At 32.0% G+C, this 24,717-nt stretch overlaps 6 protein-coding genes across 23 annotated transcripts in view; 3 read left to right on the forward strand and 3 right to left on the reverse strand.

Moving 5' to 3' along the window:
- The window catches only part of Unc79 (UNC-79 domain-containing protein), a 22,349-nt gene extending 21,445 nt beyond the window's left edge, over nt 1-904 (reverse strand). For 6 of the 8 annotated variants that reach the window (XM_083078791.1, XM_083078785.1, XM_083078784.1 and 3 more), the window contains exons 1-3: nt 619-903; nt 330-449; nt 20-181 (exon numbers count right to left, since the gene is read on the reverse strand). In XM_083078791.1, the coding sequence (XP_082934917.1) occupies nt 20-181; nt 330-449; nt 619-640 (304 nt within the window). In that variant the 5' untranslated portion in view covers nt 641-903. Of the gene's footprint in view, nt 1-19; nt 182-329; nt 450-618 lie in introns of all 8 variants that reach the window. The other 2 variants (XM_083078788.1, XM_083078787.1) reach the window with 1 other exon arrangement.
- A 1,454-nt stretch (nt 905-2,358) lies between these two features.
- Nucleotides 2,359-7,575, forward strand: LOC145959698 (ubiquitin domain-containing protein 1). Of its 2 annotated transcripts, XM_083078799.1 has the most exons (5): nt 2,359-2,574; nt 3,811-3,887; nt 5,260-5,619; nt 5,715-5,833; nt 5,943-7,575. In XM_083078799.1, exons 1-5 carry the CDS (start codon nt 2,543-2,545, stop codon nt 6,102-6,104), a joined length of 750 nt encoding a protein of 249 aa, XP_082934925.1. In that variant the 5' UTR covers nt 2,359-2,542; the 3' UTR covers nt 6,105-7,575. The 2 variants fall into 2 exon arrangements, with proteins under 2 accessions (XP_082934925.1, XP_082934926.1); XM_083078800.1 differs by lacking the exons at nt 2,359-2,574; nt 3,811-3,887 and adding an exon at nt 3,958-4,404.
- Nucleotides 6,359-12,481, reverse strand: LOC145959696 (heme A synthase COX15). 3 transcript variants are annotated; one of them, XM_083078797.1, is made up of 6 exons: nt 12,317-12,481; nt 10,980-11,254; nt 10,693-10,819; nt 10,162-10,294; nt 9,436-10,057; nt 6,359-9,359 (listed from the first exon to the last, which is right to left on the reverse strand). In XM_083078797.1, the coding sequence occupies exons 2-6, from the start codon at nt 11,136-11,138 to the stop codon at nt 9,111-9,113; spliced, it is 1,290 nt and encodes a 429-aa protein (XP_082934923.1). In that variant the 5' UTR covers nt 11,139-11,254; nt 12,317-12,481; the 3' UTR covers nt 6,359-9,110. The 3 variants fall into 3 exon arrangements, with proteins under 3 accessions (XP_082934923.1, XP_082934922.1, XP_082934924.1); XM_083078796.1 differs by lacking the exon at nt 12,317-12,481 and having other exon boundaries at nt 10,980-11,392; XM_083078798.1 differs by lacking the exon at nt 12,317-12,481 and having other exon boundaries at nt 9,204-9,343; nt 10,980-11,398.
- A 1,482-nt stretch (nt 12,482-13,963) lies between these two features.
- L(1)g0004 (RNA-binding protein pno1) lies at nt 13,964-15,397 on the forward strand. Of its 2 annotated transcripts, none has more exons than XM_083078806.1 (3): nt 13,964-14,266; nt 14,615-14,704; nt 14,785-15,397. In XM_083078806.1, the coding sequence occupies exons 1-3, from the start codon at nt 14,219-14,221 to the stop codon at nt 15,313-15,315; spliced, it is 669 nt and encodes a 222-aa protein (XP_082934932.1). In that variant the 5' UTR covers nt 13,964-14,218; the 3' UTR covers nt 15,316-15,397. The 2 variants fall into 2 exon arrangements, with proteins under 2 accessions (XP_082934932.1, XP_082934933.1); XM_083078807.1 differs by lacking the exon at nt 13,964-14,266 and adding an exon at nt 14,310-14,510.
- On the reverse strand, nt 14,757-17,441 carry LOC145959699 (EARP and GARP complex-interacting protein 1). 4 transcript variants are annotated; one of them, XM_083078801.1, is made up of 7 exons: nt 17,286-17,441; nt 16,891-17,116; nt 16,518-16,768; nt 16,231-16,412; nt 15,852-16,151; nt 15,643-15,769; nt 14,757-15,460 (listed from the first exon to the last, which is right to left on the reverse strand). In XM_083078801.1, exons 1-7 carry the CDS (start codon nt 17,325-17,327, stop codon nt 15,389-15,391), a joined length of 1,200 nt encoding a protein of 399 aa, XP_082934927.1. In that variant the 5' UTR covers nt 17,328-17,441; the 3' UTR covers nt 14,757-15,388. The 4 variants fall into 4 exon arrangements, with proteins under 4 accessions (XP_082934927.1, XP_082934929.1, XP_082934931.1 ...); XM_083078803.1 differs by having other exon boundaries at nt 14,760-15,460; nt 16,518-16,738; XM_083078805.1 differs by lacking the exon at nt 14,757-15,460 and having other exon boundaries at nt 15,535-15,769; nt 16,518-16,738.
- Nucleotides 17,442-18,447: 1,006 nt separating this feature from the next.
- On the forward strand, nt 18,448-24,107 carry Mms19 (MMS19 nucleotide excision repair protein). 4 transcript variants are annotated; one of them, XM_083078809.1, is made up of 12 exons: nt 18,453-18,771; nt 19,163-19,401; nt 19,487-19,819; nt 19,893-20,487; nt 20,679-20,951; nt 21,039-21,754; nt 21,845-22,102; nt 22,184-22,348; nt 22,436-22,607; nt 23,193-23,376; nt 23,461-23,570; nt 23,823-24,107. In XM_083078809.1, the coding sequence occupies exons 1-12, from the start codon at nt 18,678-18,680 to the stop codon at nt 23,969-23,971; spliced, it is 3,288 nt and encodes a 1,095-aa protein (XP_082934935.1). In that variant the 5' UTR covers nt 18,453-18,677; the 3' UTR covers nt 23,972-24,107. The 4 variants fall into 4 exon arrangements, 3 of the variants coding, with proteins under 3 accessions (XP_082934935.1, XP_082934934.1, XP_082934936.1); XM_083078808.1 differs by having other exon boundaries at nt 18,454-18,771; nt 20,670-20,951; XR_014435128.1 differs by lacking the exons at nt 23,461-23,570; nt 23,823-24,107 and adding an exon at nt 22,862-22,990 and having other exon boundaries at nt 18,448-18,771; nt 20,670-20,951; nt 23,193-23,333.
- The last annotated feature ends 610 nt before the right edge of the window (nt 24,108-24,717 follow it).

Raw genomic sequence — 24,717 nt, forward strand, 5'->3', positions numbered from 1 at the left:
TGTGTGTGTGTGTACACACCTTGTAAACCAATGTGGATCAATGGCACAACATCGATTAATTGCGTCAATGCATTGTAAAGTTGCTTGTAATCTAAATTTGGGTACAATGCCAATCGTTCTCCATCAAACTGCTGTGATTTGATCATTTCAAATGGTGATTCGCGCACTTCTTTCAACAGAGCTGAAAAATTTTAATCTCGGACTATTAAATGGATTATGGATAAAACAATAAAATATATCAAGAAACATTACAATTATCAAAGTACACACACATGTGTACATATATATAGAAAAACATATATTATAATTTGATGTACACAGCCACTTACATAGCAAAGTTTGAGAAAAATATTTCAGCGTGTTTGCAATGTCCAAGCCGGAAGGCATCGGCTGAGTTCCATGAAGTAGCCGTTGATAATAATCATGTAGACTGGTCAGCTTTAAACTGTCTGTAATTAAAAATTTTAATATATATATAAAAGTTGCTTTCATTATATTATAAATACATATTGAAAACCGACCAGAATACATTGTATTATAAGATTCATATAAATTATAAATGGATTTTTAGAATTTATCAATAAATACAAAGTAATATATATCAAGTGTGATAATTACAGGCTGCAAATCTAGTTCCCATCGTATAGATTCACCTAAACAAACTTTTTATTCTCACACACTATATACAAGTATGATCAAACGATTTTAGCTCACACAATTGAACTCTAATAAATGATTAACTTAAATGTGCCAATTGTCGAAAAGATTTATCGTTAAATGATAACATTTTTGACAATTCTTTGACACTTGTAACAATCAAAAACAACCCACGTCTCACACCCTACGAGCGAACAAAAAATTCTTTCCAATTTCCTCGCAAGAAAATGGAAGTAGTGCTACCAAATTATGGAATGTAATAGCGTTTTCGGATGATCGAGTTTGACCCGATCCGGGGTAGTTTACTAGATTCATTGACCAATCACAGCTATTCTTCTGAAGAATGGCTGTGATTGGTCAATGACGTCTAGTAAACTACCCCGGGTCGGTCAAACCCGACCATTCGAAAATGCCATAAAAATCACGGAAACCTCCTTCCTTTCTATTGGCGGTTCGAATGGCTCCGTAAACTTGGCACTCACCCCCATTTATACTTTTCGAATTTTGTTTTAATCTTAATTTTGCAATTTGTTTGTAGATTAATTAAAACGTTTGTGAGATCAGCTTTTTGCTGTAAAATAGAAAATAAAACTGATTGTTAAGTTGGCGTCCTCGTTTTTAATTTCAGCCCTATTTAAGTTGTACAAAGAGATAGGGCCTGAGCAGAATGGCTGCCTTATAATTTTAAGACTATGTTTTATGCCTTAGGTCTTTGTCTTAGGTAACGCACAATACTGTGTGTTATGTCTCGAGTCTTATGTATACGCGAACGTTTGTAAGAAATAAACGTTCGCGTATACATAAGACTCGAGACATAACACACAGTATTGTGCGTTACCTAAGACAAAGACCTAAGGCATAAAACATAGTCTTAAAATTATAAGGCAGCCATTCTGCTCAGGCCCTCAAGCGACGCGGAATCGTTTGTGAGTCACAAATATATTAATTAAAATGTTTGCGAGATTATCACGTTTCTTAAGCGGCGTCTACAATGAGATTTTAAGGAGACTTAAGGCGTAAGACTTAAGAAATTGACCAATCACAGGGTGCGTTCCGAATTACGCATGAAGCGCGTAGAAAATCGTTCCGATTTAACCAATGCGCGCATTGGTAGCGCTTTAGTAGCGCTGAGAATTCTCTAGATTGTACTAACCGTACGAAATTCTTAGCATTCCTTCCAGCGCATTGACTGCCTCCAGCCCCCTGCAACTCCTATTATATTCATATATGGGTGCCTTCCGTTTCACGCATAAACGCATAAGCTGCAGAGAAAACTATTCCGTTTCATTTAATGCGCGCATTGATAGCGCATAGAATTTCCTAGAATCCCCCCACTTCCAGCGCATCAACAACGCATCAGCTACTACAGGTTGGACCCGAAGAAGTTAATGCGAGCATGCGCAGAGAGTTAACAACCTCGTGTATATACACATGTGATACATGTGTGTCATTTACTTCGATAGCAGCCATACTGTTTCACATTAAACGCATCAAAAGTCATTCCGTTTCCAAGACTATATTTGCGCATTAATAGAAACGGAACGATAAGAAGTTAATGCGCGCATCACACTGATTGCGAACTATGCGCTCAATGCGTGAAACGGAAGGCACCCTATGCCTACGTGACCCCGCTTAGCACGCCGTTCGTAGTTCCCATTCAGTGGCGCTGTTAGTCTTGTACATTTCCCCCCGCTCCCTTCACTCCCCTTCATCCCACTCGTCATCACGCCACTCGTTCTATTTTGCGTACAGTGTATATAGGTATAGTGGAGTAAAGTGAAACCAGTGAAACTTCTGAAGTTGTTTTTTGTGTATTATTTCATAATGCCTGCGTGTACGGTGCCCGGGTGTCATTCAGGGAACCCGTCGAATTTGGAAAAGAATCATGGCCGAAATGCACAAGATCAATAGCGCCACGTAGTGAACATTGTAGCAACTTTGGGAACGGCGATGCTAAGGCCCAATTCCACAACTCACTTTAACCGAAGTTTAACTCGTTAAAGGAGGATTTACATTGCGTCCAATGTCTGATATATGACGTCTGATTGGATACAATGGGCTTTGGACGCAATGTAAATCCTCCTTTAACGAGCTAAACTTTGGTTAGAATAAGTTGTGGAACTGGGCCTAATGGCCATTTCTACCAACGCCGCTTAACTTTAATCTTAGCTTAACTCATTCTTTGTCTCTTTTTAAAGGAACAGTTAGAAGGAGACAAAGAGTGAGTTAAGCTAAGATTAAAGTTAAACGACGTTGGTAGAAACAACCATAAGGGCCGCTTCGACCAAACTCCGATTAACTCAATCGTTGATTAAAGGGTTGCCAATATAACAAAATAATTCAGTGTGACCAATTGTATTTCTGACGATATACTGTATTTCTACAATTATATTGGCTTCTCTCTGTATATTGTTAGAAATACAATTGGTCATACTGAATTATTTTGTCATGTTGGCAACCCTTTAATCAACGATTAAACCCTTTGCACAATGCTAGGCAACAGGCAATAAGAACAGAAATAGTATCTATTCTCTGCTCCTATTGGCGAATATTTTCTGTTCCGCGTATTTATTGGTGAATAGTTCCTATTCCTTATTTCTATTGCCTGTTGCCTAGCATTGTGCAAAGGGCTTAAGAGTTAATCGGAGTTGTTTGAAGTGGCCCTAAGGGCCTCCGCACAAAGTGTTCCTTATCGCATTACGTTACGTTAAGTATAGATCGTAAATTTAACTCCGTACGTAAAATTAAACTTCAGTCAACGCACAGAAGAAATCGTAACGTAAAGACATGTCTTTACGTTACGATTTCTTCTGTGCGTTGACTGAAGTTTAATTTTACGTACGGAGTTAAATTTACGATCTATACTTAACGTAACGTAATGCGATAAGGAACACTTTGTGCGGAGGCCCTAAGTTTGGTCGAAGCGGCCCTAAAGGGTCGTCTACAATGGCCATAGCATAAGGTTGTAAGGCCGTAGTCGTAAGAAATTGATCAATCCCAGTTGAAGTTCAGGAGAATAATCAACTGTGATTGGTCAATTTCTTACGACTACGGCCTTACAACCTTATGCTACGGCTATTGTAGACGACCCTTTAGTCTCCTTAAAATCTCATTGTAGACGCCGCTTAAAATAAAAGCCAAAAATCATTTTAGAAATTTCTGGAGAAATTTCCCCAGAAGATACCAAATAATACTTGACGGTCATTGGCCGCATTCAGTGGACTCGAGAGGTGGGCAACATTACTAGATTTTCTGATGTAATTCGACGCTGATTGGCCGGATCTAAAAGTAGAGACCAATCACGTCAGCGATTGACCGCATTCAGCGGACTCGAGGTGGGCGACATTACTACATTTTCCGATGTAATTCGACGCTGATTGGCCGGATCTAAAAGTAGAAACCAATCATGTTCGATTGCTACTCGGCGGTTGAGTCCGCTGAATGCGGCCATTATCTTGTCGGTGCCTGTAATCACGCGTAGTGCTTTTTTTTCAATTTTTCAATTACACTAATTCCCGCAAAGTTGGCCGTCTTTTTAATAATACTTCGTTGAGGGAGAATGCAATATGGCTGCGGCGAGAGTTCGATTGGATAAGATGATGAAAAATAGCGTGCAGAGTAATATTAAATTTTAGTGAAATGTTTACTTGTTCCGGTTGTGTAGAATGGGAGGTTGCATAGGTATAACTAGGGCAAGAAATGCCTCAGTTAACGATACATCAGAAAATTCGACGAGAACTAATTCGGGTGAGAGATTGTATGGTGTACACAAGACATTCGAAACTATCAGAAATAAAAAAATTAAAAAAAATTATATATATGTATGAAACATCAATTAACCTTGAGATTACTTTATTTTTGTCTCCATACTTGAGATACATGTCATCTAAGTGCATTTATCTCTGTTCAATTATCAAATGCAATATCTATAAAAGTAGAATCTATACACACACACACACACACACATATATATATATATATATATATATACATATGTATGTATGTATGTATGTGTGTATATAAAACTTGTATATTTATATAAACGTATGTGCGTGTTTATACATGTATTTCATTACAGCAGATTAGATATGCAGTAATTATAATTTAGGATATTTAATAACTTTATTTTTACAAAATATAAGTGGAAAATTATTGTAAATTAAAATTGTTGGAAACTTTTGTACATCAAAATTGTTTTATGGCAGTACTTTTTAATTTATATGTTGTAAAATTGAGATTTGATTCAAGTCATTAGTCGTATTGCTAGCAAACGCAATTTTGAAATATGTATGCCTAAGTGTAGTTGTATAAATTGTATACAACTATAATAAAGGAAGAAGGAATTTTAAAAGATTACATTTTTTATACATCAGTAAATTTCCAAATTTTTGTATTGTCCAACTAATAACACACTATGAATACAATAAGGAACAATGAGCATAATGTTGTAATATACATTTCTCTTCTGTATACTATTATTTGTGAAAGCAAAGATATGTATGTATGTATGTGTGTGTGTGTGTATGTGTAAAATTGAAGCTATGTATGTATTAATACATACATTTTGAGATAAATTGACTTTGTATACTCTTGTTTCTGTAGGAAATACGAGAAAAAATCATCTTCTATGTCATGAGGTAATCAGATGGAAATCAGATGTACCTTTAACCGAAGGTCAATTAAGAAGTAAGCGAGATGAGTTTTGGGACACCGCACCAGCGTTTGACGGCCGCAAAGAGATTTGGGATGCATTGAGGGCAGGCGCAACTGCAGCAGAAGCACAGGATTATCAGTTGGCACAGGCTATATTAGACGGAGCAAATATTTCTGTGCCAAGTGGTTTCTTAACAGAATGTTATGACGAATTGGGAACTCGTTATCAAGTACCTATTTATTGTTTATCCTATCCAATTAATATTGTAAAGGAAGACAGTGGAAGAGATTCACCCGCTGATTGTTCAGGTAATAAAAATTTGTAGAAACTTGGCTGTAAAGTATATTTTGTGAGAATTTAATTGAATTTTACTCTTTATTACTTTCATTAATTTTTTTTATAGAACCAGTTGATGAAGGTACAGAGCAAACTTTGAAGCTTAGACTATCTACAACTTTAGGAGAAGTTAAACTACCTGTTTATAGCAATGACACTATTGCTATAGCAAAGAAAAAATTACAAGTTAGTACAGTATCAATTATATCTATAATAATAATTTTGTGTGTTACACGTGTATGTGTATGTTATATACGACAATAATCGTTATTAATAATAATTATAATCCTCATAGAATCAAGAAGGTTTGGAACCATCGCGTCAAAGGTGGTTTTTTGGTGGTAAATTATTGGGTGATAAAATGCATATAGAAGAAGCAAAAGTGCAACCAGGTTATGTAATACAAGTAATTGTAAATCCAGAAAAAATGGAGAGCGACTGTGCAAAAGCTAGCTGAAGAATTTGTGTATAAAAGTGACAAAAAGAACATGTATGTTATGTTCAATCAGCAACCGATAGACTTACTTTTACTTTTTGACAAAATTCACATTAACTGCACGTCAATGTATATATATGTATTTTTTTTAACTGTTTATATTTTTTATCGTTTAACTACAAACATCAGTAAAAGTGATAATTATTTTAAGACAATTTGGGCATAACAGAGTTTTGCAATATAAATTTGTATTTAGTGAAATCATGAATTAAGTGCAATTACACTTTTGTTATTACATTTTGTTATATTTATTCACATAAATTATTGTGCAATGTAAAAAAAAAATATGTAAGAATAGCATTTATACGAGAAAAAAGAGAACAGAGAGAGAGAGAGAAGGAGAATGCAGATATCAGGTATAGGAGCATATCTTTACAAATTTGTTTATTTTCAATGATATGCTACAAGCAAATTGACTGAAAAAAATATACATTTATTTATATTTGAGCAAAATATATAAGCATTATTTTCTATAATTTATGTCTTATAATACAAAAAATCTTTTTCACGCATTACAATTGCAAAAGTTATTGTATAAAAGTTAAATATTGAATTGTACATTTAAATAGAATGACCACTTGAGGTAATGTTTCAAATAATTAAAAATATATAATATATAGGATATATTATAGTTTTTGCAAAATGAGAGGAACTTTGATTCTATTTGTGTCATTGTTATATTACATTATTTACAAAAGCAAAGTGTATACCGATATTGAATGGACAATACTGGACAAAAATACAAAACATAATACTCATTGTAAAATATATCTAAATTACTTAGATGTTTAATGAGTTTCTACTTCTTGTTTGCATTACTTACAAGTTATTCCTTATTCTTTTGTAATTTATATTACAGATCAGTTTTACATAGGAAAAAAATGCAAGATTTTATCTCTATTTCTTAAAACATATTTTTCATCACCCAATATTTCAATTTTAGAAGATTAATCGCCGTATCAACACTATGTAATGTAATAAGTCTAAATTTTATTTGTACTATCATATTATATATTATATATTATTATATTTCAAGTAAAAATCTAAATTTCATAGGCCTAATCATATTCATATCTCATTCATATAAGTACAGCTAAAGTATCGAATAGGATTTCGACAAATCATAGAAAAGTAATAATAATGAGTATAATAATGAGACTAAGAGTAAATTTGCATTTATCTCACATAAACAAAATTATATATGCGAGTTCTATAATAATCGATAAGTTTGTTTTGTGTTGTTTTGTGGACAGACACATATATAATATGATACTGTATATATTAGAGAGAGAAAGACAGACAAGTTCTCAAAAAGTGCTTTGCATCAAATAAATTAATGATTATAATTATTAAATGAAAACAAATTTGTGTTTTGTAATCTTGTATTTTATATGTAACACTTACATTGTGTATATAAAGAGAAAAAAATTTATACTGCCCAGTCTCGATTAATTTTTCAAAAATTTCTAAACTTTGACAGCTTTAATGATACTTAATTTTTTGAGTTGTATCTCAATCTCCATCTTTTTATAAAAGTGTCAATGGGCAAAAATTTATTCTCTCAAAAAGAGATAATACAAAGAAAGGGGGAGAAGGAAATGAAGAGAAGCTATACTTCAAATTAATTAATAATTGTAAAAGGAAATCATTTTTAATCAGTGAAATCGTATTTATATACATATTAGTATATAATATTATATATTTATTAAGTACTATTCACATTGCGGAAAAACATAATAATGCTAATAAAGTTTTTTATCAAATTAATGTTAAGCTTGATGTATATAATAGCTTTGCTGTAATTTTAAAGATGCCCAAGTAATAGAAAGGAATCAATATTTGTGTATATGATAATTGAGTGCAGTAATTATCTTTTCTCTCATCAAGTATTCCATGTGCATATTACATAAACACATTGTAACAGCTCAAAGGATATTAATTAAGATCTCTACATTAAATAAACAAACAAAAAAAAATATATATATATATGTATGTATGTATATGTGTGTGTATATGTATGTATGTATGTATATATGCATGTAAATTACGTATGTAAATTATATCTAACAATAATTAGTTTAAATTTGCTCATTTTATAATATTTATATTTTTGTTTATACATTTACAATATCTAAAATATGGCTAATATACTATATATAATAAATACTCAGTTTAATATATTATAAGTAAACTGCAATTGTCTCTAAAATAGGAAGAAAATAATTTTTGTATAAATAAAAAATTACAATAATGAAATGTAAATTTAACTGCCTGATAAAAATGGTACTTAATATTAATAATATTGTATTGGACCAACCCAAAGCATTCTAAAATTAACAAATAATTGGCAATAATAGAATAAGTGCCCTATGTAAAAATTATGTCTTTTGCGTGTGAAGAGCAGTTGATAAAGTTAATAAATTATGTATTTAATAATAGAAAGAAGGGAGAATTGAATTTACAATTTACACATTTCAAAATAATTGATTAAACAATATTATAAAGTACTTGTTTTTACTCTGGAACAATACTAAAAATATAGATTTTATTTTACACGTTGGTAACTTTTAGATTGGGTGTATGTATGTATATGTATGTATGTGTATGTGTGTGTATAGTTTCTTTTAAACAAACTATAATATTTTATATAAAAAATTATATAAAATATTTCATGTTACGCATGTATTTGACAATGTACATGGTTAGGAAAAAAGGTTGTATATATGATAAAATTAATTATTAAATTATTATAAGATATTCTATTGTGAAATAAAACGTGAAAATATTGATTACAAGTTCTACATTCTAATTACTTAGAATATAATTATATAAAAACGAATAAAAAATAGCATATTTTCCATGGTTTTTTTGTAGGTGGAAATTTTCTGGAAAAATACTCCAACATATAAGTATACAATTAGAGTTTTACTCTATATATATATATTTCTTTTAAATGAGATTTATTCATTAAATTTTCCTCAAGTATTTCAATTCATGACAGAGCCATATTATGGTACTTAAAAGTATAAGACTACCAGACTGATGAGAAGCAGCTAGTATTAAAGGAACATGAGTTAATAAAGTTGAAATGCCTAAAAGTACTTGAAGATAACCGGCACAAAGTACAGCAGCCACTGCCTTTCTTCCTCGACTAGAAAGTTTATGTTTGCGGGACATGATACCCAAACAAGTTATTAATGCTATAGTAGCAATACCCTACATAAGAAATATGTACTGTATTGTAAAATATAATGTAATGACGAATAAATGATTATATATAGTTGCAGCTTACCAAAATTCTGTGATCAAATTGAATCGTAGCTGGATTTTCCGTAAAATTTTTTAATATAGGGGACATGGCAAATATATCATCAGGAATCCATTTATCTGCCATTTTTGGAAAAGTATTATATATAAGACCAGCATCCATTCCAGCTACAAGTGCTCCCGACAGAGCGGTGAAAAATATCAATCCTTTTGTCGAGTAAATTAATCTTTTAAACCTTTTTATCGTCTTTAACGCATTATTTGTAATTTTGGAGAAATTACTAGTTTGCTTTTCAGCAGGAATCAAATGATCCAAAGCATTATACAGAAATCCAGTATATATAAGCAGCGCTAATCCAAGATGCGCTGCTAAACGATATTGCGATACCCGCGGCACATCGGAAGGTTCTATAAAACGATCTTCTAATCCAGATTTAACCATATACCATCCCATAAGTCCTTGTAAGCCAATTAATGAACCTAAAGCAACAATACGTGTTTTCATTTCATGTTTTAGCATACCCTTAAACCAAAAATATGTCGCTGGTACTATAAATATAACGCCAATTAAACGGCCCCACATTCTATGCAAATATTCCATCCACCAAATACGCTTGAATTCTTCCAATGTCATATTCAGATTGGTTCTATAGAAAGTGTATACATATATATATATTAATGTATATATCTCGCAACATTTATATTAATTTTTTTACATCCTTGATGTAAGAGACACATGTGTACTTCTTACATTTTATATTCAGGAAATTGTTTGTAGCGTTCAAATTCTGAAAGCCATTGAGTTTCATTAAGAGGCATTTTTTCTCCTAATAATCTCCAGGTAACCATAGATAAACCTGATTCCGTCAGTCGCGTTATGCCACCTAGATATATGTAAGGAGAGAAATAATTTACTACAATTTCATAAATAAACTTTATTTACATTTAATACTTGTCAATCATATGTACTGTTTATTCACATAAAAGCTATACAAATTTTAATTAGATACCGATATTTTAAATCTCATGAAACACATGTATGTATGTGTACGTGTATATATATATATATATATATATATATATATACACATACATACATACATACATACACACACACACACATATATATATATATATATATATATATATATATATATATATATATATATATATGTACATTAATATACACTGCATTCAAAATTCTATTTCCCATATGTTTTTTCTATAATAATCTTTACTATCTTGCAAATATAATAATAATATACAAAATAAATAATAGTACCTAGCGCAACTGCTACAAAAACCATACCGCCACAGGTGAGCAACCAAGATCCCACAAGTTTATCATATTTATCGTTCCTTTTCGAAACATAACTGCGAATTGCGATATCAATTTGTTTAAACGGTCTCTATCAATCGTTAAAAAAAATTAGATCGTATATTATTAGGAGTATATATATATATATATATATATATATATATATATATATATATATATATATACAAAACGTAATTAAAATATATATGCCATGCATATACATATGTGCGAGAAGAGAAAGAATTTATTACCTTTTGTAACAAAGATGAATAATATTTCTTCAAAGAAATATCGTTACATCGAGATTTGTCGATTTTAACATTCGTAAAAAGGTATCGTTGGCTAAGAGTATATTTTGTAACATTATACGGCCTGAATATCCTCGTATGATATCTCACGATATTCAACATGTTGTAATTATCAAATATATATTATTTGTTACCATATGATAGATGTAAACAACAAAATATATGTACATACATACATACACCATATACCATTTTGCGCACAGGCTGGAGTCTGGATTCTATAAGGACACATTAAAGGCTGGTTTATAGAGGCCGTAACTGTTAACTTATGCCGGAATCGGTCACGGTTTTATACAGGGTGTCCTATTTTAATGTCCCACCCCAAATAACTTTCTTATTTTTAATTTTAGAAAAAGATGTTTCAGACAAAAGTTGTATGGTTTCAAGGGGGACATAAGGTGGTGTCATTAGTTTGACCTTGAATAGTTGCTTCAAGGTCACGTAAAGGTCACCTTCAATTTTTTAAATGAAACCCCTTACTTTCTATTACATATTCTTGTAGCTTATTTCGAGAGCTTTCCAAAACACTATAATTAAGTTAGTTTTCATTAAGTACTTTCCGAGTTATGAGGCTTGAAATAATTTCTTAATTTTACATAAACCATAAAATATCTAGTAAAATATTCATTTTTCGATTATCTTACCTTAATACTTTTATGTACAAAATAATGAGAGGAATCAATTGGTGTAAAGAAAACACATAATTGTTTCAAAAGAAAAAATGTAATTTGCAATTAACAGGTCTGGAAACTCAGGCGTTTGGGATGGGCCTCTTATTGAAGACGTTTTTAATTTACTTAGCGGCCGTTGGAGTCGTTGCGATAGGTTTTCTCAACATGGCGGTCTTTCCCATGTGTACCGTTTTGGCATTTTTTTTTCTTGAAATGCAATTTTCTCGTACGAGTTTCTCGTCAAACTAAATTTTCTCGCAAACGTGACGTGAACCTTGTTGACGTATAGCGTGGTCACGGTCAGCGTGGTATTTCGAAAATGTGAGGTTACATTTATCTGGGAAATCCGATCACAGCGACAAGCAATGGGAACTAAATTCGATCTCAATAAGCGACCTATCCCCACCACCAGTGTTCCGATTAGGGATTCCGTGCGCGCGCATGTGCGGCTCTGCACATGCGCGACTTTTGAAATTACATTGTAATCTTACGGTCGCGCAAGCGCAGAGCCGCACATGCGCGCGCACGGAATCCCTAATCGGAACACTGCCCACCACCCGAATTCGAGGGGAGTTTCCAGACCTGTATATAAGACCACAGTATACTTACATACAGTAGGGATACACAGCGTCGGCACCTTTGGTCTTTTTCAGCCGATCTTTAAGCCCCTTGCACAATGCTAGGCAACAGGCAATAGAAATAAGGAATAGAAACTATTCATCAATAAATACGCGGAACAGAAAATATTTGACAATAGGAGCAAAGAATAGATACTATTTCTGTTCTTATTGCCTGTTGCCTAGCATTATGCAAGAGGCTTTAGCGGTCTGCCATGTTTTTAGGTTGCAGTACTGCATCAATAATATCGAAAACCCTTGTCATATTTAAATTTTTTATTAATTTTTAAAAGTTATATTTTTTTATGCAACTTATAAGTGTAGACTTTAATTGTCCTGTTATACACGTTGTACGCGGTAATAAATAACAAATTGGCAACTTCCAATTTTTATAAATACCACGAAGTAAAAATACTGTTGCGGTAACACAGGGTTCAAAAAATCACTGATCGCCTAAATCCATTAAACCAACCACTTTATCTTTGCCTATATCGTAAAATAAATGTGCTTTTAATGCCATTTCATCAATACATAATACACAGTATTTATCTCATTCTTTTAAGTTATTTATATACATTAAAAGATTATTAAATAGGTTTTCATTTGATCCAATATCAAAACTTATATTCTGTATATATCTATTTAAGGAACGTTTTGTTGGTAAGTGAAATATGGTTCTTAATTGATAGTATAATTTTGGACCTTTAAAATATAATTCTAAGGCCAACTTTTTTAATTCATTTGAATATTTGAACCTTTTCTTTTTATTTAAAAGTGCTTGGTTCCGTATAAACGATAAGAAGAACCATATAATTTTTCGGCTTTTGATACTAAATCATTCCGCATAGCTGCTTGAGCCCAAATTATAGCTCTGCAATATGTAATATAAACATTAATCATTTAAATTTAAAACAACTTTACTTATTACATTTTCTTTATATATTTAGATATACATATTTTTATATTTTAAAATAAAATAAAATAAAATTTATATGTATTATCAAAAAACAATTATACAAAACATGCATCAATAAAATCAAAATATTTTTTATCTTTATTTTTATTATTATTTTCTAAAATAAGAATTAAAACCTACCTACCTTTATCTTTTGGAAAATGAAAGAATGTTATATTGTCACAATTATTCTTCAGACAATTTTGTGCGGCACACTTTCTATATATGATTCTTGCAGTCATTTTTAAGGGCTCTCATACACAAAATTGCATAGCTGCATATGCATAGCATTATACCATATGGACCAATGAGCATCGAGTATTAAGTCGCCATATTGACTTACATAACATAATACTCGATGCTCATTGGTCCATATGGTCTTATGTTATGCATATGCAGCTATGCAATTTTGTGTGTGATGGCCTTAAGACATTTATCTTAACATAAATAATTGTATAGGTTATGTTTCACTACAGTAATGAAAATATATTGGGTCCCTTATGTCGAACGGGATTGGTGTGACCTATAAAAATGGCCGCTTACGATGCGCAAGCAAATCTGCGCGGCCGACTCGAGAACAAAGGACTGTCCCTACTGTATGTAAGTATACTGTGGCACAGGTGTGCACGTGACGCCATATTTCGTGTGGGCATATTATATAGGGTGTCCAAAATGTTATTTTATGATTGTAAGAGGATTGTACTCACGGACTTATCTGACAACATCGACAATACGAACTGAACACCCAGTATAATTTGCCCACACGAAATATGGCTGCCATCCCCACCACCATTTGCACTTTGCATCACTTTTTCGAGTCATTTTATACAGATGTTAGCAGTGTAGTGTATTATAGAAGTCTGTGGTTTCAAGTTTCAATCCAATATCATCGCTGTGTACTTTATCAAGTGCGCTACTGATGCTGATACTCTTTCTGAAATGGCAAATTTAACCAAGAAACGCCATGCTGATATTAATCACATGGAGGTATAGTATTATAAGTTTGATTTTGTAGATTATAATCTTGTTGCTTTTTCAAGTGCGCGAACTCTTGCGCTAGCGTACACTATAAATGAAATAGATATTTTAAAGATGGAGAAAAAGGAAAAACAAAAAGTGCAAAAAGTTTAGGTGCAAATAAAAAATAAATTTTATATTATCTTGCGAAAGCTTTGCGTAAGAAAGAATAATTGTACGTTTCTCGTAAATGATAGAATTGATTAATGAAAACGTAATTCACATTTATATTATTTATTATTACTTAATACTTACTGTTTACATTATTTTATCATATGTCATCACATCATGATTCATTCTACTTAATCTATCTTTTAGGTAGAAACAATTAATGGTATACAGGGAAAAGTAAAGCAGCATACAGCTAAAAAAAGAGCAAAGATTATACAAGATGGAGAACAAAGAAAAGTAAGATAACAAATCTTGTACATATATTTAATAATTGTCTATATAAGCTTTTATTTTGCATAATATTTTGTTTGTTGTAGATATCGGTACCAGCGCATAGATATTCACCTCTAAAAGAAAATTGGTTGAAAATATCTGCGCCTATTGTTGAACATTTAAAATTACAAGTTCGCTTTAATTTGAAAACTAGAAATGTTGAAATTAGAACAGCACCAGAAACTCCAGATATTGCTTATCTCCAAAAAGCAGCAGATTTTGTGAAAGCATTTATTTATGGATTTGAGGTGGATGATGCTTTAGCTTTACTACGTTTGGATGACTTATTTGTGGAATCGTTTGAAATACAAGATGTTAGACAACAAATAAAGGGTGATCATCAGTCTAGAGCAATCGGCAGATTAGCAGGCAAAGGTGGAAGAACAAAATTTACTATCGAAAATGTAACAAAAACGAGAATTGTGCTAGCAGATACAAAAATACATATACTTGGTTCTTTTCAAAACATACAATTAGCCCGTAGAGCAATATGCAATTTGATTTTAGGTAGTCCACCTTCTAAGGTATATGGACAACTTAGAAACATAGCTAGTAAGATTTCAAAACAATATTAACGATTATCTGTTTGTATCATACATGTACATATATTTTTTTTTATCGAATGTGTTTACAATAAATGTGTTCTTCTTAACAACAGTTCCCTATCGCACATTCCCTGCATTTAAAAGCCATGTTATGAATGATTCGGTATAATTGCAACTATAAGAAGAAGAAAGTAATTTACAATGAAAGACTAGATTGAATATGGAGAGGAGAGAAAATTACAAAATATCTTACATGTATATGTATATATATCGTCTTTTTCATCTTTGCAAATAATTTAGTCTTAATAATTTACAATAGATTCATAAAAGTATTTGATATTTATATTTACGTGGTACCTTATTAAGAACTAATCTACCATCATAACTAAGAGATGCAAATGTCCAGGGATCGGCAGACGACCATTCCACTGCATACACGCTATCTTCATGTTCTTCGTATCTTCCTACAAGACCATCTTCTAATCTGGAATGTCATAAATGTACGATTTTTTCCCTAATCCATTTGAATAGATTGATTACTATTGTATTACACAATATTCATTTACTTTCTCTTCCCACAAGATTCGTCATTTTGAAAAGCAAATTCATCTTCAGTCGACACCATATGTCCAAATGGTTCAGACGAGATAGACGCAATACTATATAATATCACTCTAGAGTCACTGCTGGATGTTAAAACGAGCTGATCGTGGAAACGATTAATTCTTATGTTCCACACCCAATGCGAGTGTTCCATACGAGATAATATCGGTTCTGTCGGTAATCGAATATCCCAAAATTTCATATATCCATCATCGCCACAGGTGGATAGGAAATACTGACGATTTGCATTAAAATCCAAATCTCTGTAAGACAAGTTGTATGTTAAAGTAAAAGCAACATACTTTAATTCTTTCCATCATCAAGGATTAATTTTTACATTACCTAATGATCTGCGAATGTGCAGATAAAATAGACCAAGCAGCATTGGTAGGGCTTCTAAAATCCCATCCACGAACGTTATTTTCATTCAAAGTTACAAACTGATTTGCACCATTATGAGGATTCCATTTACCATTCGTAAATCGTGGTTGACCCTTGCTTGCCAAAGTACCAGATACTGCTACCTAAGTGGAACATAGGAAAATTATTAAACGCTTCAAATGTTTTAACAATAGGATTATATTATAGGAGAGTATACATTTTATGCAAGTGAAAAAAGTAATTAACACCTGTGGCTCCTTATTTGCTAAATCCCATAAAACAAAATTATTATCTACTACAGAAACAATCTTTTTACAGTCTGTAGGATGATAGGCAATAGTTTTAAGATCGGTACCATATGGTGTAGTATCAATATCTGCCAATTTATCGAGTTGTAAAATGTCATTTGTATATTCTTTTATCTCAGGAAATTTCCATATAGCTCCTTTCATTTGGCATATGCCTTCCTCTAAAAAAGTAATGCAAAGATGCAAATTATCTGGAAGCATTTGGAAAAAAAATCTATTACTAAATTCAATACCAATCTTTTCATATTTTTTATATTTAACAATATAAAAAAAATTGCTTTAAAAAAGATGCAAGATAATAGGGCTTCTTTACCACTCAAATGATTGTAACATGTAATAAATACATCAGGTTCAGTTGGAGAGGCTTGTAAGGACCAAATTTCTCCCAACGAATGCTGAAATACTTGAGTTTTTAAATTTCCTGTTTCTTCGTTAAGTTCCACCAAGTGAATCTGATTATTATTAAAATTTAAAGATTGCGTTCCAATCAAAAATCTTACAACATCGGTCTCAGCCGTTTGAGCAGACAATGCTCTAGTCTAAAACGAAAAGAATAGAGCATTATTTTAATATTCATATTTATTTGCATCATACTTGTAAAATAGTTGTGAAATAATCATATTATACTTAATTATTTAGCAACAATATGGAACAAGGTAAAATAAAAGAGGAAATATAGATTTTTATATTCGCATAATTAATTTATACTTGGAATTCGAGTCCATATATGACAGGATTATCATTTTCCATTTTTAACTATTGTGTTTCACGTTTTATACGTTTTATATAGCAAATATGGCCGCATTCAGCAGACTCAACAGTTGGGCAACATTACTAGATTTTCCGATGTAATTCGACGTTGATTGGTCGGACCTGAAAGTAGAAATCAATCATGTTCGATTGCTACTTAGCGGTTGAGTCCGCTGAATGCGGCCATTAAAGAGATCGTGGGCCTGTTCTTTTTGGATGCTTTCCATTTAGCGACACAAGTCGACACAAGCATTATTCTATCTTTTTTCAGTGAATAACACAAACAAAGATAGAATGACACTTGTGTCGATTTGTGTCGCTAAATGGAAAGCACCCTTTAGCTGCACTGCTGCACTAGTGCAATTAGTTAGAGTGAAAGAAAGTATATTTGTCTCTTTCTAACTTATTGCACTAGTGCAGCAGTGCAGCTAAAAAGAACAGACCCCGTATTTGCATTAGGGCTGTATCATCGACTTGTAGAATACCGAGCATCACGATAGGGCTCCTGCACACAGGACGCGGCAACGCTTGCCGCGCGGCAGAAGTCGACGCGATAGCCAATCAGCAGATACATAACATCCACCGCGCGTCAAAGTTGAACTCAATCCAACTTTTGTATTGGCTACGCGTCGACTTCCGCCGCGCGGCAACCGTTGCCGCGTCCTGTGTGCAGGAGCCCATAGACAGGCGAGCGCCCGCTGTAGAGAGAGGGAGAGAAAGAAGTAGGCCTATGTCTGTCTCTTTTTTTGCTAGCATCTATCGATGCCATTGAACTATAGAACTAACTGGAACGAGCGCTGCCTTTGTTATTACCCAGTGAGTCACCGGCGGTGACCTCGAGCCGAGGGAGACAGTATCTATTTGGTATTGCCGTCTCTCTTTTTCATGTATTACCTTAGCTAAAAATATACGTCTGCGCATTAAAGTTGTGTACAGAATTTTTTCACCAAAAATTTAGCAAAATAAAGCATTATTTTATTTCCTTTATTGTCGTCATTATATTTCCTTAAATAATCCATTTTATTACAATAATATTTTTTATATATTCATTGTTCGAACATATACTGACTAAGGTATGGACACAGATAGTATGTCATAAAACTATAGGAGAAATATACTATAGCATGTTAGTGTAACAGAGACAGCGATTCCAAATAGCGATGGCCTTCGTCGCACAGGCAGGCTCGGCTCGTAACAAAGGAGCGCTCATTCCAGTTAGTTCTATAGTTCAATGCATACATAGGTAGATACATATGTATGTACAATGTACATAGATACACGTGTGGTTTAACATCTTACGATATATCGTTGACATATTAGTTGATTGTTAAATAATATATATTTTCGGTTATGGCATCTTTAAATTTTGATTTAAAAGAGAGACTAGATATTTGTTTCAACGATACGACGACTCTGGATCCACTATGCAAAAGTATATCCTCGGGTACGTTACATTTTATACATACATACATACATACATACATACGTACAACATTTTCATGTATGCACACAATTATACACACATTTTCCTTTTTTTTAAAATACTTTATATTTTATTTTATCACAAAAATAATAATAGCAGCACAGTAAGAAGAGACTAAAGTTAAGTTTTAAAATAAGTCTTGCTTTAAAATATAATTTATGCAATAAATTATGTGCATATATATATGCACACACACACAAATATGTAGTATTAGTATGTTGGAAAAATTTATTATTATGCATATATACATATATACATACACATCTCCATTAAGAATCAATTTAATTAGGCTAATATTACATGCATCGTATGACATTATTAGTTTCGAAGGATGTTAAATTTCTTTTTCCAGAAATTGAATCAGGTTCTATGAAACTTGGCACGTTTGTAGAAACATTAGGCTCCTACATGACAGACCAAAATGTCCTTACAAGAGAAAAAGGGGTTACAGTTCTTTCCTCTGTCTTGTCACAGATATCCCAAGATTATCTTACTGAATCTGAATTGTATTTTATTACAATATTTTATTGCGATAGGATAAAGGATCATTATAATATCATACCATCTGTATTAAATGGTATTCTAGCACTTGTGAGCATTTATTTAAAGGCCATCCCTCTTTGTATCTCGTAAAAATTTTTTCCATCGTATATGTTATTCACAAATCTTGTTTTAGGTAAACATGAATCGGTTGCCTCAAGGTGCACCATTGTCGCTGTTAAGAGTTATGTTTGAGCATGTTCAGTGTCAATCTCTGCCATTATCCGAACGTCGCAAAATATATATAATATTCAAAATTTTGATAGAAAACAAACTAGATGATTTGAAATCCATGGGATCCGATTTAGTTTATGGCATTATTAATTCTATCGATGGCGAAAGAGATCCAAACAATCTTGTGTTATTATTTAATCTACTACCACATTTCATAAAAAAATTTCCACTGGAACATTTAACCGAAGAAATGTTTGAGGTTATGGCATGTTACTTCCCAGTTGATTTCAATCCTGTAATTATATTTATTTTTCTTTATGTGATATTTAAAAAGATGTAAACATGTGATTTACAAATATTGTTTGCAGTCTGGCAGCGAAGATTTAAATGTGACACGGGAAGATTTGGCAAAAAGATTGGCTCCTTGCTTATGCGTTATTCCAGAGTTTGCAGATTATTGTATTCCTCTTATAATTGACAAATTATATTCCACCCATAGAATTGCTAAACTTGACTCCTTAAATCTATTGCGCGAAGGTGTTCAAACATTTGGGCTGTTGAAAGTGAAATCCCATCTATCGGAACTATGGACAATTTTAAAAAAAGAAATTATGTCAGAAAAGGACGTCGAAATGAAAGATGCTGCTTTAGAAGCAATAACATCATTAATTAAAATTATATCAGTCGACGAAGCTGTTTGCAAAAATTTCATCAATCAAATAATCACCGATATAAAATTTTCCCTATCCGATGTACAGCTTAGTTTGTATAGATCTGCTCAGAGATTATTGGAGACAATAGCAGTAATTAGTAAAACAGTATGCGTACAAATCTTGCAAGTTGTAATACCCTTATGTATCGGTCAATATTCTACAAAGAATTCATCAAATGATAAAATTGCATTGATAGAAACTTTAAATAATTTTGTGAAAATTTGTTCCCATCATGGCTTTTGCATTCAAGGTAAGTTGCATTAAAACAGAATTAATGTAGCATAAAGCGATAAGGACTTTTAACTTACAACACCATATTATTATTATTATGTCCTTATTATTGTTCATATAACAGTATTAATATATTTTGTGCATATGTATGTGTAAATACATGTATAAAATATGCTAGAACGTGAAGAAAATTTCATGTAGATGTTTCAGAATTAGCGTGGACAAATATACTTCAAATATATTTAGATGGCTTGACGGTAGAAAATACAGAGTTGAAAAGCAAAATATTTGTTGGCTTAATGATTCAAAAGGCTTATCTAAACGATGTACAACGCACTGTTTTCTATAATGTGATATGCAATGAAATTGAAGCAGGCTGCAATGAAATACAGATTATATGTCATACAGCTATTATAGATTTTGCTACATTGTATCTTCAAGAAATATTGTTGCTAATTAAAGACAGATTATTACCAAAAACAGGTGAGTTATATACCAATGTATATATAGTTAATTAATTTGTGTATAATTGCCAATAGGAGTGTGAGTAATATTATTGGAATATTCCAGATGAAACGAGAGTAGAAATACTGAAACGTAGGATAAAAGCTTTGACAGTGGTAGCAAAAATATATGAATTAGGTTGTGCGATTCTCCCGCAAATTGTTACAATGTCAACAAGTAATATTGATAATGACATATGCATTACAGCTTTACTGAATATCCAGAAACTAATCGCTTCTAAGAAATCCGATTTCAATATACATCGATTTCTATATAAGGAATGCCATATTATTGATAAATTAATTTTGTACAAGACAAATGTGATTGATCATAAAATGTTGATTTCTAATGTTTGTCAATTAATTATACGAAATCTTACAATCGAAGAACAATGCGCAATTCTAGCAAAGTACGCTGTAGCTTTAAATACAAAAATTTTGGAAACTGACGTGACCATAATAATGAATCTTTTCATTCCTTTGCGGAAAGATATCAATTTGAATATAAGTAATGATATGGTGGAAAATTTATATAATCTAGCAATCGGTAATCGTAATCTGGATATAAAACAAACAAGCTGTAAATTTTTATCTGTTTTATTAAACAAAATGGAGATGGCAGATCTTAATCGAATTGTACCTTATCTCGAAGACAAGATAGATAATAATTTAAAAACGGATAATGATATCGAACTAAGGCAGGATACAATTAACTTTCAAATTTTGATAACTAAAGCATTTGTTATGAGAGGATACAGCAAGTCTCAATATTTCTTGAAGAATGTACGTGCAATTGAATATGTAATTGTATTACATATAATGCTTTAACATATGAAAGAATTACCAAATTAATATATTACTTTGTTTTCACAGCTTACGCATCTACTGACTCACGACGAAATGGGTCAATTTGTAAGCGAACAATATCAAATATTAGTAAGTAAATACGAAGATGCTTTAATAGAGGAAAATTTTTGCGATATAAAAATTTTTTATAAACAAAGAGTATTTGAATATTTGTTGCAACAAGCTATTAATTTTACGAGATCAAGTAGGCAGAATTATTTTGTCGCTTTGGTACATTTATTGGAACAAATGCCTGAGGAATTATTACTTTTGCATTTGACCGAGGTAAGTTTCTTGCTAATCTTTCCATGATAAAAATAGTTAATCCTAATAAAATTTGATTAATCATTTACATCGCGTTGTTAGTTGGTGCCCTTGTTGATTGAATCTCTAACTCTAAGCAATGAGCATTTAATTTTCCGGACTTTAATATCGCTTAAACTTTTACTCGACACAAAACACGACATATTTTTGGACAATGTACAATGTGTCATACCAAGACTTGTGCAATTGTCAATACATCGAATCATGGTAATTACATCAACTTTAATTTTTTTCGAACCGTTTCATTTTGTTACCCTATAATCTTATATTGTATATTTTAATCAATATCAATAGGATGTTAGAATCGCGGCTCTGGAATGTTTGGCACATTATGCCTATTATCCCTCAGTTTTGATCAATCCATACAAGCAAGTTGTATTAGACAAATTGGGGGTAGTAGTCGATGATCGCAAACGTTTAGTCAGGAGAGCTGCCGTGGAAGCGAGAATACGATGGTTTATAGCAGGTGCATCTGAATCCAAAGAATGAATATTGCAGAGTTTTACATATAAATTCTAATCATCTAATATGACAATATATAATCTATATTACATATAGATTTCATATTTTTCGCCTTATTTTATATATTTTGAAAAATGTAAATTTCTTACTGTTAAATTGTCAATATACAGGCGAGTGATGTTTATAGATTAGTATACACAGTTGCATTTATTTATAAACATTCACAATATATTTTCCTAAGCATCTTTTCTATAAAAGGTTTCCTTATCTATCCATCTTCCGGATATCTTTCTTAATCAAATAAAGAATTGATTTTTCGTGTAAGTGGATTAAAATCACAACCGAACCAGCTTAAATACGCTCAGTGTAACGCAAGCATGGGGGATGGTGAGAATATATACATTCATTTCATTTTATTTAAGTCATTTTAATTATTAATATTGTTCTTTTATCAAAGTGACAATTAAATAGATGCGAAATATATCGGAAAATTTTTTTCTCGCATTTTTAACTCGATTGAAACTTTTCTTGAATGAAATTCTCTCAAATTCCATTTGTGCGTGACTCACACGCGTATGCGCATTTATAGGTGTGGTAAAGAATGGTGCGTATAAATATGACGATAGTACGAAATATATCGGAGATTGGAATCGTAAGGGATTGAAACACGGCGCCGGTTTGTTAATTCTTTCGGATGGAACACGATACGAAGGAGCATTCCAGAATGGATTATGTTCTGGCTTGGGAGTTATTGTATTTCCCGATGGAGCAAAGTAAGTAATAAGTTACATCGTACAAATTTTCGATAATGGCATCGCATACACTTATAAAGAGAAAATTCCTTTTTTCTTTTTTAGATACGAGGGCGAGTTTATGCAAGGATGGTTCCATGGTCATGGTGTATTTTGGAGAGCCGACGGAATGAAATTCGAAGGGGAATTTCGCGGGGGTCGTGTCTGGGGCTTAGGTAAGTGTGTGTGTGTGTGTATATATATATATATATATATATATATATATATATATATATATATTGGATCATATTATAAGAAATTATAAAGTTCCATAATTATATATATATATAATTATGGAACTTTATAATTTCTTATAATATGAAAAGTAGCAACTATTTTTAGCGAAGTTGACGATAAAAATTTTTTATATAATAGATAATTTGCATGTGTGCGAAACAATTTATAATTATATATTATTTATTGGATAGGTTTAGTGACTTATGCCGATGGATCGCATGGGTTTCCGAGGAATGAAGGTTTTTTTCAAGATTGTAGACTAGTAAGACGACGACGTTGTCCGGATATAATACAAAAGGCGCAAAAAATTTCTATGATGGCGCGTGCGCAAGGCAGTTGAATGGAAATAGATATCTAGTTATTACATGATTAGAAGGAAGACATATATAAGTAGTTTTGTTTGCTAGTTTATATTGCAAATATTGATAAAATTGTAACAAAAATGAAAATACATCTATATGTGCTTTATACATTAATATTTGCATTTAAAAGAGGAAAGGGACAGGGATGGGAGGGAGAGAGAGAAAGAGAGCGAGAGAGAAGAGAGAAAGAGGGAGAGGGAGAGAGAGCGCCTTACAATTTCTTCCTTATACTGCACGGAATATTTTTTTGCTTAGACCGCGACATTACATTTGTCGACAAATTTTTTTTTACAAAGCGTATTGATTAGCTACAAAATAGAAATTTCTATCCTGCAGCTAATTAATATTATGTTTAAAAAATTTGTGACAAGTGTAGTATCGGCCTTGCACATGCGAATAAATGTTTAATTTTTAAAACATTTTTCTAGTAATACATGATTGCAAAATGAATGTACATGTTGGCCATAATAATATAAAATTTAAATTTAAATGCAATATTAAATGCAATTTTTTTAATTCAAAATGAAATGTTATAATGGGCCCAAGGGAAAAAGTTGGAGAAAGGGAACAAGGCTAGTCTACTTTTCGCAGAGAGGCGTGGTCCCCAAAGCCGGATGATCCAGTTTTGAAAACATAAAGATGCTACCAATCTTAATGTATAAAAATGAATCTTTATTGTTTCAGTACAATACATTATTACTATCGATTTTATATTTTATTATGC

The sequence above is a fragment of the Camponotus vicinus genome, unplaced genomic scaffold (assembly GCF_025532165.1).
Source record: "Camponotus vicinus isolate PSW18456_S1 unplaced genomic scaffold, iyCamVici1.0 SCAF_1, whole genome shotgun sequence".
In the NCBI taxonomy this organism is placed as follows: domain Eukaryota; kingdom Metazoa; phylum Arthropoda; class Insecta; order Hymenoptera; family Formicidae; genus Camponotus; species Camponotus vicinus.